The sequence below is a fragment of the Phyllostomus discolor genome, chromosome 2, assembly GCF_004126475.2.
Source record: "Phyllostomus discolor isolate MPI-MPIP mPhyDis1 chromosome 2, mPhyDis1.pri.v3, whole genome shotgun sequence".
Classification (NCBI taxonomy): domain Eukaryota; kingdom Metazoa; phylum Chordata; class Mammalia; order Chiroptera; family Phyllostomidae; genus Phyllostomus; species Phyllostomus discolor.
Window position 1 is genome coordinate 199,282,176 of NC_040904.2, and position 11,721 is coordinate 199,293,896.

At 37.9% G+C, this 11,721-nt stretch overlaps 1 protein-coding gene, 1 long non-coding RNA gene and 1 pseudogene across 9 annotated transcripts in view; 2 read left to right on the forward strand and 1 right to left on the reverse strand.

Moving 5' to 3' along the window:
- The window catches only part of TMPO (thymopoietin), a 28,237-nt gene extending 25,633 nt beyond the window's left edge, over positions 1–2,604 (forward strand). For all 8 annotated transcript variants that reach the window (XM_028532954.2, XM_028532952.2, XM_028532958.2 and 5 more), the window contains one exon: positions 398–2,604. In XM_028532954.2, the coding sequence (XP_028388755.1) occupies positions 398–680 (283 nt within the window). In that variant the 3' untranslated portion in view covers positions 681–2,604. The remainder of the gene's footprint in view (positions 1–397) is intronic.
- A 6,932-nt stretch (positions 2,605–9,536) lies between these two features.
- Positions 9,537–10,278, reverse strand: LOC118499164. The gene is made up of 2 exons (XR_004901686.1): positions 9,960–10,278; positions 9,537–9,597 (listed from the first exon to the last, which is right to left on the reverse strand). It is a non-coding gene; the product is annotated as an uncharacterized LOC118499164 (long non-coding RNA).
- Positions 10,279–10,464: 186 nt separating this feature from the next.
- LOC114514268 lies at positions 10,465–10,593 on the forward strand (annotated as a pseudogene).
- The last annotated feature ends 1,128 nt before the right edge of the window (positions 10,594–11,721 follow it).

Here is an 11,721-nt window from a genome sequence, read left to right on the forward strand (position 1 = left end):
ATCTAAATGGAAACCTGATAAGAAGGAAGTCATTGTTTTTCCTGAAGGTTTCTATATATTTAGGTATCTTTTTCATTGTTTTCTGACTAAAGGAATCACAACCAAATTACCCTTATTTCTTTCCTCTTATCTCCTAATAATATTGTCTCTGAAAAGCCTTTAAGGCAAGTTGAGTGAATATTTATCATTTATCACTTATGAATATTTTCTAATAAAATATAAGTATTTATCTTTTTAAATGGAAACTATATAGATGTTTTAAATAGCTTGACTGACCTTACTCTTACCTCAAAGAATGTGTTTGGAATTAGGAGTGGTAATGACATTTTATATTATTTCTTTAACTCATGGTTTTATTTAAAATTGATTTTTCTCTTTGTCCTTTCATTCCCAACAGTGCAAGTTGCCGCAGACCAATCAAAGGGGCTGCAGGCCGGCCATTAGAACTCAGTGATTTCAGGATGGAGGAATCTTTTTCATCTAAATATATTCCTAAGTATGTTCCCTTGGCAGATGTCAAGTCAGAAAAGACAAAAAAGGGACGCTCCATTCCCATGTGGATAAAAATTTTGCTCTTTGTTATTGTGGTCATTTTTATGTTTTTGGTCTACCAAGCTATGGAAACCAACCAAGTAAATCCGTTCTCTCCACCTGTTGGTGACTCTGGAAATTCCAACTGAATGATATCTCTTTGGCACACTCACCTTGGTCTCCTGTTTTTAATAACTGTAAAAAAACCATTTGTGTATACTTGTTGACTCAAGAGCTAAAATAATGTGATTTCACCTCAATAAATGTAGTGTTCATTGAAAAGCAAACAAGATACTATATAAATGGACTTCATTTAAATGTTTTGGACTTTGGACTAATAGGAGATCACTCCGTGCCATATGAATAATCTTTTTTAGCTCTGGAACTTTTTTGTAGGCTTTATTTTTTTAATGTGGACATCTTATTTCATTTTTGAGAAAAAATGTATATTGTTTCTGTGTATTTGGGAAACAAGAAGGGCAAAATGCATAATGTGAACCTACACATTTAAATACTTTCAATTCTTACAGAAAAGATTTAAGAATTATTCTCTGCTGGATAAAAACTTAAGAGATACATGAAACATGAAATTGTGAGAAAAAGTAACTTGGGTTGTACTTTTTGTAAGAGCAAAAATTTCATGATGTTTATGGGGGAAAGTACAGCAATAATCTCTTCTGTAACTTTTATTAATTGTAATGGTATTGTAGCCCTACTGTACTCACTTTTTAAAAGATTTCTAGTATCATGAATGTCTTATTCCAGTAAGGCCCATTTAAATACAGCTGAATTTTAGCAGGGATCTTAGAGTGTAACATATGTACATGTTTTAGAGGACTGTTAGCTGGCTATACATGTTTTAAAAGCTGTTTAGCTAGCTATAAGGCTGTAATTTGAAAACTGTACTTTTTATTTACAGCAAAAAATATTGTCAATTCAATTAGCTACCAAAATATTTTTTAGATAAATAGGTGTGTGTCTGTTTAGAAGTTAGAAACTTTACACACTGGTCTTAGCTTCCATTTGGAGTCCTTATTCCATTGTCTTCTGTTACAAAAAACAAATTTTGCCAAGTTTTTATGCCCCCTATTCTCAACATAATTTGATTTAAAAGTGCAGAAGGTGTTTGCTTTTAAATTACATAGTAAACTTTTCTTGGATCTACAGTAGTTAATACATGAATTTATAAACTCTGAATATGAGGCGGGCATTATTTTTGTGCATTCTTAAAGTCGGTTAACTTTATTTTTTGTGGGTTGTTTTTTTTTTTTTTCTTTTGCTAAAACTTACCTCATGTATAACTTGGTTAAGTAATTGAAATTTCAACAGAATCAAGTAAAACAAATTTTAAACTTACTCGTTTGAGTTATTGATTTTACAGTCTGTGACCAGAAAGCACACTAAAAATGTAAGTTATTTTTAAGAGTCATCTGAAATAGATACTTTGAAAAGGGGGAAAGGCAGAAAGTGTGTATTTAGATCACAAAACTTTTATTTGAATTAACCCCATTCTGATACTTACATTTTAGAAATTTTGTAGACATTTTTCACTTGGCAATTTACCAGAAATGTTCATAGGCCCGGTACTGCAGAGGGAGTGAGAAACATACTCCTCTATCAGAAAAGCTTGCCTCTCTGAGTAAAAGTGTTTCTTTGAGATGAGCCACACAGAGGGCACGTTTTACTCAACTTTTCTGCTGTAAGGTAATGGAGGTCTACTTTCACTTGCTTTGTTTTTAAACTGTTTCCCATTTTGTTTTCAATCTTTTGTTTATAAATAGAAATTGTGAGAAGCTGCATTTAATGTTTAAAAATGTGGGACGATAAATCAGACTTAATATGTATGTAAGATCAATTTTCTAATAGGAAAGGTATGGTCCAAAATAGCAAAAGTAGGACCAGATAAAACATGTAGTCTTTTTTTTTTTTTTTTAATGTGTATCTGGTCTTTTGTCTGTCTGTTTTATTCCACTAGAATGTGTCCTTGATGTAAATGCGAAGCATTTTTTCCTGATTAAACTGTAGATGTAGATTTGACAATATAATTCAACAATAAAAAGTAATTAACCTCTAGTTTTGTCATTGCAATAAATGCTTTTCAGGTAGCACAAACAATAAGATATCCCAATAACATTTGTTACGTGATATTTATGAATTGTTGAGTTTTAGTTCTCATTTCAGTCAACTCCTTTATGTTTTGCGTCTATTCATTGTAGTACTCAAGTCCTTGTTTATTCATAATAAGTAATATATAACCCTTATGCTTGGAGGATGATACAGGGAAGCTTACAGAAGTACCTCTCCCACTCTACAATATATATAGTAATGGCTTTCAGTCACCTCCCCTCCACCACCACCCCTGTTTTACTGCCTTTGTACTTTTCTGTGGCACTCATGATTGTTAGTCTTGCTTTGAGACTAAACAAAGATGTTGCTGTGTATATTTATTGTGGAGCTGTGTTCACAAGGATCAAAGTGCCTTTATCTCTTCATCGTTCATGAGTCCCCCAAAGGTGATTTTATTTAAGTTAGTCATTCTCACAGTAATAGATACACTGTAATTAATTAGAAAGAAAACACCATCAAAGGCTTAAAAAATAACAAAGCGTGCATTATTGCATGCTTACCGTGTGCAAATAACTGTTATGTGTGCTTGATGTGTTGACTGGCATAATGCTCATGATAATCCTATGAAGTTGGTGTTTTGTTGTTCTCTTATTACAAATGAGGAAAACGATGCTCAGAGCGGGTTATGAAACTTGCCCAAGTTTACACAGCTGGGAATTAAGGGGACCTAAACCAGTGCAGTGTTCATGCTCAACACCAACTCTGCTCAGCCTTGCTCTCTGCATCACTTTGGGAGCGCCTCTAAGTTCCAAACCTAGAGGTACTTTAAAGTTCACTTCCAGCTTTAATCTTTCTCCGTGGCCATTTAAGTTTGAGCCTTCTTTAGCTTTGTTAATTCATTTTCTATTTTGTAATCCATTTTTCATTATCATACAGTTTTTTGAAATATATTGTCTTTGGATGTCTCACTTCCATTCTGTGTCGTCACGTTAAACATTTTTTTTAATTTTTAAATTTATTTTTAGAAAGGGAAGGGAGGGAGGGGGAAAGAGAGAAACATCAATGTGCGGTTGCTGGGGGCCATGGCCTGCAACCCAGGCATGTGCCCTGACTGGGAATCGAACCTGCGATCCTTTGGTTTGCAGCCTGCGCTCAATCCACTGAGCTACGTCAGCCAGGGCACATTAAACATTTTAAAAGTCCCATTTTAATTAAAGTCCCATTTTATAACAGGAAGAGGTTATAAACATGTAATCTGTCACCTTGAATTAGCAGTTGCTAAAGAGCTTTTCAGAGTTCACATACCAATCTCCCCCTATGATTTGGGAAGAAAGTAGAAGAGGTGGCACAGAGTTTTGAGTGCAAGGGGACTCAAAACATCAGTTTTATATTCTGGCATAGTTGAACTGGCATTTGATGACATTCCAGTCAGAAGAGTGCACAATTCAAAACTTGGAATTGTTTATTCCTGAACTTTCCCATTTAATATTTTTAAACTGTTGTCGACTTTGGGTAACTGAAAAACTACAGATGTGGATGGTAGGGGGCGCTCCTATATTTAATTTGATCATGCTATATAACATTTGAAAACAGTATTGTTTTTGGAATTCATATGGACCTTTGGATGTTAGCTTTGATTTGTTCATTTCAAAAATGACTATATATGAAATTAAGTATGGGTGAATAGTGATGAAACAACAGGCTTGAGTTATTCTTCACAAGCAAATTCAACCAACTTGCTTATTAATACGGTACAGTCGGAGAAGAATAAGTAAAAAAAATTATCTAGAGGTATTTTGCTGGGCCTAGTGGAAGTTGGTGGCAGTCACCAAAAGAATTTTAAAGGAAAAGTAAATATGGAGGAAAGGTAATCTTTGGGTTTGAATACACTGAATGTGATATCCCTATGAAAAATTTGAGCACCAAATGATACTTGACAAGTAGCACTTAGATACTATATGAATAAGTCATTTAGGTAACACTGAAGGTTAGGAAAGGAACTAGAAAGTTGAGAGCCCATAGCAAATAGATATTCCAAATGATGGGAAGATGTAAGAATATCCACAGATTTGGAAATGAGAAGGCCTAAAATGTCAATAGTGTTGAAGTTGAGAGATTTGACTTAGCATAAGGTTTCTAAAAATGTCAACATTTATCTGCAAATCGTTCCTTTTACTTTTTTAAATTATATTTATGCTATTATGCTATTAGAGTTGTCTTGATTTTTTTTCCCCCTTAACCCCCTCCATCCAGTACTCCCCACTCCCTCAGGCAGTCCTCCCACCATTGTGCATGTCCATGGGCCACAGGTATAAGTTCTTCAGCTACTCCATTTCCTATACTGTACTTTACATCCCCATGGCTGTTCTGTAATTATCTATTTGTACTTAATCCTCTCTCCTCTTCACCCATTCTCCCCCTCCCCCACCCCATCTGGCAACCATCCAAATGCTCTATGTATCCTTGATTCTGTCTCTGTTCTAAGTCCCTTTAACATTTCATATAATAATGATTGGGTGATGATGAACTCCTTTACTTTTTTTCTTGTCTGGGAACCTCTTTATCTGCCCTTTGATTCTGAATGATATCTTTGCTGGATAGAGCAATCTTGGCTGTAGGTCCCTGCTTTTCATTACTTTGAATATTTCCTGCCAATCCTTCTAGCCTGCAAAGTTGTTTTTTTGTTTTTTGCTTTGAGAAATCAGCTGACAGTTTTATGGGAACTCCCTGTAGGCAACTAACTTCTTTTCTCTTGCTGTTTTTAAGATTTTTCTCTTTTACTTTAACCCTTGGTATTTTAATTAGAATGTGCCTTGATGTGGGTCTCTTTGAATCCGTCAATTGGATTGGTCTCTTGAGAATCTCTGTGCTTCCTGGAATTGCATGTCTATTTCCTTCACCAAACTAGGGAAGTTTTCTGTCATTTTTTCAAATAGAGTTCCAATTACCTGCTTTTTTCCTCTGGCACCCTTATCATTTGGATGTTGGACCTCTTGAAGTTGTCCCAGAAACTGCTTATACTATCCTCATTTTTTTTTTTTTTTGCATTCTTTTTTCTTGTTCTGATTGGTTGATTTTTGCTTCCTTATGTTCCAAATCATTGGATTCTCAGCTTCATCCCTTCTACTGTTGTTTCCCTGTCAATTGTTCTTTATTTCAATTAGTGCATCCTTTGTTTCTGACTGGGTCTTCTTTATGCTGCTAAGGTCCTCACCAAGTTCTTTGAGCATCCTTACAACTAATGTTTTGAATTCTGCATCTGATAGATTGCTTATTGCCATTTTGTTTAGCTCTCTGGAGTTTTGATCTGTTCTTTCATTTGAGCCATGTTTCTTTGTCTCCTTATTTTGGCAGCCTCTCTGAGTTTATTTCTATTTATTAGGCAGATCTGCTTTCACTCAGTGTCTTGGTAGTGTTGCCTAAGGTAGTAGGTTTCTTGTAGGGTTCAGTGGCACAGCCTTCCCTATCACCCAAGCTGGGTACTGGAGGTACACCCTTCATATAGGCTGAGTACACCCTCCTCTTGTAGTTGAGCCTTGATTGCTGTTGGCATGTCAATGGGAAGGATTTACCCAGGCCAGTCAGCTGCTAGAACTGACCACTGCCCTTCATGGAAGATCAGCTGCACTGGGGCAGGGTGGTGGTGCGCCAGTGTGGTCTGTAGCTGTCCACTGGGTGTGCAGGCTCTGGTTTCCCAGGTGGTGCAGACCAAGGTGAGCCTCCACCTATGTTTTGCCCAGGGCCACCCTAACTGATGGCTGCTCCTTGTGCTGGGCTTGGAGATTTCCCAGGAGAAGATAAGCTGTGAATCGAGGCTGCCTGCTGCTGGTGCTGGTACTGGGGCTCACTGAGGCCAGTCGTTGCTTGTTTAATATGATTTAGGAAGTTGTGAAGTATGAGCCAAGACCAACCATTCTTATGGAAAAGCAGCTTGGGTGGGCCCATAAATTGGGTGAGACGGAGTCTCTGGGGATCTCCAAAGCAGGGCAGCATTAGCCAGGTTGATGGAGTCTCAGATATGGCACTGCTTGCCAGCTCTGGGAGGAAGGTTTAGAAAAGGGAAATGGCCTCTGCTTACCTTGATGCTAGATACTTTCAGTTTCTCCCTTTATGCCAGTGGTGTCTGTCAATCTGCTACCCTGGTGCTGAAGCTCAGAGGGAATGAGTCTGATAGGTGAGTCTGTGTGTGGGTTAAGAGGAACTGCTAGGGGCGCTAGTGGTTTCTTTGCAGCCAGGAGTTGTGGGGACTTACTTCCCTGGCACTGGAACCCTGGGCTGGGGGCCTGGTATGGGGCTGGGAGTGCTTGATCCTGAGCTATCCCTCTCGAATTTTTATCCACCACATGTGGGTGTGGGACCAGCCTGTTCCCTATCTGCACTCCTCCTATCAGTCTGGATGGATGTGGTTTCTTTAATTTGGTAGTTGTCAGACTTCCATTCAAATCAATTTTTGATAGTTCTGAGTGATGGTGGTTTTGTATTTAGTTGTAATTTTGATGTGGCTGTGTGAAGGATGAGCCGTGTCTGCCTATGCCTCCATCTTGACCAGAAGTCTTCCTTTTATTTTGGAATAGGATTTTTAAGTGCTATTTTCTATTTGTATATATTATTTGCTCAAGTGTTCAAATCTTTTGACCAATTTCAAAAGTAGTTGACTGTAACTGTCAAAGTTAAAAGAACTCTACAACTTAAAAGGGTGAAGTTTCCTTTTATCTAAATTGTACATCAATACCTGGCTTTTTAAAAAATGCCAAACTGTCTGCAAGGCACAATTATCTCCATCCTTAATGAACCTAACTTCATGGGAATGTACCTTATAGTGTATGCAATTTATGTAGTATATATAATTTATATAGTATATCAAGGTTTGTTGACTTTTCCCAATCTTGCTTTTAATATTGATTAGAAAATTAGAATTGTTTCAAAAAATATATAATCTTAAAATTAAAACAAAATACTGAGAAGCCAATATGGACTGGAGTCAAAAGAAAGATTGGGTGGGAAAAATCAAGAAATCTTTCCAACATAAGTAACCTTAGGAGTTACTGAAAATGAGTAAAAGATATTGTACATATCATTCCATCACTCTCCTAAGAGCTTGGATTCTGCTACGGAAAAGGCATCCCATTCACAGTCAAGATAGGTTTGGGGCTACCAGGTAGAGATGAGTTTGGGAATGTTCAATGGTTCTGTGTAAGGAAAGGACATCGATATAAAACGCTAGGGGAGAGAGGAGGCCTGGGAGGGAGAGGTGGGAGCGACCAGCAGAGTGGGGCCTGGCATGCAAAGAAAAAGAGCTGGGAGTTCCCAGGGACAGAGCAGCTCGAAAGGCGCTTTGACGGAGAAAGATTGATAGGACATTTTTACTTTATTTTCTCTGGAAAGTGCTCTGCAGCAAGTTCATTGTCACACTAAAAAGATTTTCAGTAAAGGCTTCATTGCTTACCACTTCTTTGTGAAAGGAGATTATTTTGAGAGAAGTTGAAATAGGAGGTGAGTTCTCTGTGGAGTGAGGAAGGAAAAAGCGTGACACACAGAAGCTGGGATGGAGGACAGAAGAGACTAAGAGAGTGCAAGTCTTTGGGATTTTGCAAACAATTCCTAGGGGAACTTCAGACTATGGAATTGGTGGGGTCCAAGCTGAGATCTCCAAAAAGTAAATAATCCAGCAGATATCTGGTTTATAGCTGGAATAAATGGAAATTATCATATGATGTTAGGAAGACCCAGAAAAGGATAGAGGGATTTGCTAGGCTGGATGGTGGGCCAGGATTGTGCGCTCACCCTCCTCTCTCTGTCCCTTCCCCTACCCTCAGGACCCCTTTGTGACTATTCCATAGTTCTATGATAGGGGCCTGGAACCCTAGTCTAGAGCACACATTCCCAGTGCCCAGTTGCCTGAGGCAGCAGGTAACTTAGGTCATGGAGAACTCTTTTGGGGCAGCCTTAAGTGCTCAAGCTGAACTCAAGCTGGATATGGGCCTTTGGTGCCACCTCCCCTTTGCTGAAGAGTATGTGACCAAAATTTGTTGGGTAGGCAGGGCAGGGGTAGGAGTGGGGACTAGGGCCTGAAACACAGAACATCGATGTGACTGGCAGATAGCTCCAGGTTAAACTACCACAGTGATTCACCGGTCATGGACTGGGTAATTGAGAGCACTCAGGGTCCCAGCAGAACAGAGTCCCTCATATCCCTCATACACGTCCATCAGCTACCTCCCATCAGGTGTCTCTGGGCCAAGCGTTTCCTTTGTGTTAGGTCTGGTCTCCAGAGCAAGGCTCAGTTGGTTGGATGTCATTCCACAAACAGAAGGGCACATGCCTAGGTCTTAGGTTTGGTCCTTGGGCAGGTGTGTACGAAAAGCAAAGGCAGCCAGTTGATCTTTCTCTCTTGCATCAGTGTTTCTCTCCCTTTCTTCCTCCCTCCCTCTCCCTTTCTCTAAAATCAATAAGCATGTCCTCAGGTGAGGATTAAAAAAAGAAAAAAGTGAATAAAAGAGGAAGTAACACAGATATCCTTTAATCCAATTGTCAGTGATACCTCCCCGTATTGTTGTTTATCTTTAATACCTACCTCCAGCCATACAATTTTTAAATTTTCTGTTTCTCTAAATTTCTCGAAACATCCCACAAATAATTGCACTTGCTGTACAGATATTAACAGATTAGGTATAAGCTTCCACTGACAAGTATTTGGGTAGGCACATTTTCATTTCTTGGGTAAATACTGAGAAGTGTAATGACTGAGTGTATGTTTAACTTTATAAGACATTGCCCTAGTCTTTTAAAATGGCTGAAAACATTTGCAATTCTACCAGAAAATACTGCCATTAGTATTGTCAGTCTATTTAATTTTGGCTACTAGGTGAGTAGCAATATCTCATTGTGGTTTTAATTTGTATTCCTCCTGATGACTAGTGATGTTGAACATCTTTTCATGTTCTTATTGGACATTTGCATACTGTCTTTATGAACTGTTTGCTTAAATATTTTGCCTTTCTGCAGAAAGAAAGAAGGAGCTCCTACCCTTTGCAACAGCTTGGATGGAGCTGGAAAACATTATGCTAAGCAAAACAAGCCAGGCAGTGAAAGACAAATACCATATGATCTCACCTTTAACAGGAACCTAAGCAACAAAACAAAGAAACAAGCAAAATATAACCAAAGACACTGAAATAGAGGACAGACTGAAAGTGACCACAGGGGAGATAAGAGGGAATTTCAGGGGACAATGGGAAGGGTTTACAGGAACAAATTTAAAGGATGCATGGACAAAAACTAGGGAGAGGGTGGAAATGGGAGGGAAGAGGGGTGGGTTGGGTGGGTGGGCTGGATTGGGAGTAAAAGGGAGAAAACTGTACTTGAACAATGATTAAAATTTTTTAAAAAGTTCTTTATTCTGGATGCATCCCTATGTTGTTTTAGGCACCAAGGTTTTGTATATTTTGTTGTTGTTATTGTATATTGTAACTGATATAACAAATATAGAATGCCTTATATGACAAAGACAGAAAGCATGTTGTTTGAACTTTTGATTATTACCGTAACAAATTTAGCAACAAAACTCATTTATTGTCTCACAGTTTCAGTGAGTCAGAAGTTCAGGCATAGTGGCCCAGCCAAGTTCTCCACTTATGGCTTCACAGCATCAGAATCAAGGATTTGGCCCGGTTGTATTCCTTACTGAAGACCACAAGGAAGAAGATGCATCCAAACTTGGGGTTGTGACAGAATTCACTTCCTTCTCGTGTTTTGCAGCTGGCCCACTCCAACTCCAAGCCAGCAAAGACAGGCCCAGTCCTTCTGTTTTGAATCTCTGCCTCCTTCTTCTGTGTGTAACAGCTCACATGATTATCGTGGGCCCATCTGGGTAATCCAGGATAATCTGTTCTAATCATTACATCTGCAAAGTCCTAAAGAAATGTCTTTCTATGCTCTGTTGGCCATTTCAGAACTTAGGAAATGTAATGGTCAACTCATTAGAAACAAACATCTGAGAAAAGAGAAAAAAAATGAAAAAACTAGGGAAAAATACCAAAAGAAAAAATGACAGCCTTGAAAAGAGGTCAGTGGCCCTGACTAAATAGTCAGATATTGCATGTTTTAAAAATTCTTGTAGCTGAATGGATAAAAAAATCAAGAGATATATATGTGATGTCTACAAAGGACCCACCTCAGAATGAAAGATACACACAGACTTAAAAAGATGAAAAATATATTTCATGCAAATGGAAATTTTTAAAAACTGTGGTAGCAATACCTACATCTGACAAAATAGACTTTAAAACAAAGGATGTAGTAAGAGACAAAGAAGGACACTACGTAATGATAAAGGAAACAATCCAAAAGAGGACCTAACCCTTATAAACACTTATGCATCCAACATAGGAACAACTAAATATATAAAGCAAATGTGGATGGATGTAAAGGAAGAGGTTGACAGCAATACAGCCATAGCAGGACATTTTAACAGCCATTACCATCAACAGACCCAAAATTTATGGGACACAGCAAAAGCAGTTCCAAGAGTACAATTCATAGCATTACAGGCTTACCACAGAAAACAAGAAAAATGTTAAATAAACAATCTAACTTTACACTTAAAGGAACTAGAAAAAGAACAAACAAAGCCCAAAGAATAAACAAAATGGAGTCTTAAAAAAATAATACAAAAGATCAATGAAACCAAGAGCTGGTTCTTTGAAAAGATAAACAAGATTGACAAACCTTTATCCAGATTCATCAAGAAAAAAAGAGAGAGGACCCAAATAAATAAAATCAGAAATGAAAGAAGAGAAGCAACAACTGACTCCACAGAAATATAAAGGATTGTAAGAAAATATTATAAACAACTATATGCCAACAAATTAGAAAATCTGGACAAAATGGATAAATTCCTAGAAACGTACAATCTTCCAGCACTCAATCAGGAAGAAGAAAATCTGAATAGACTGATTACAAATAATGAAATTGAAGTAATAATCAAAAAGCTCCCAATAAACAAAAGTCCTGGACTGAATGGCTTCACAGGTAAATTTTTACCAAACATCTAAAGAAGAACAAACACCTGTCCTTCTCAAAATATTCCAGAAAATTCAAGAGGTGGGAAGACTCCTGTGCTGA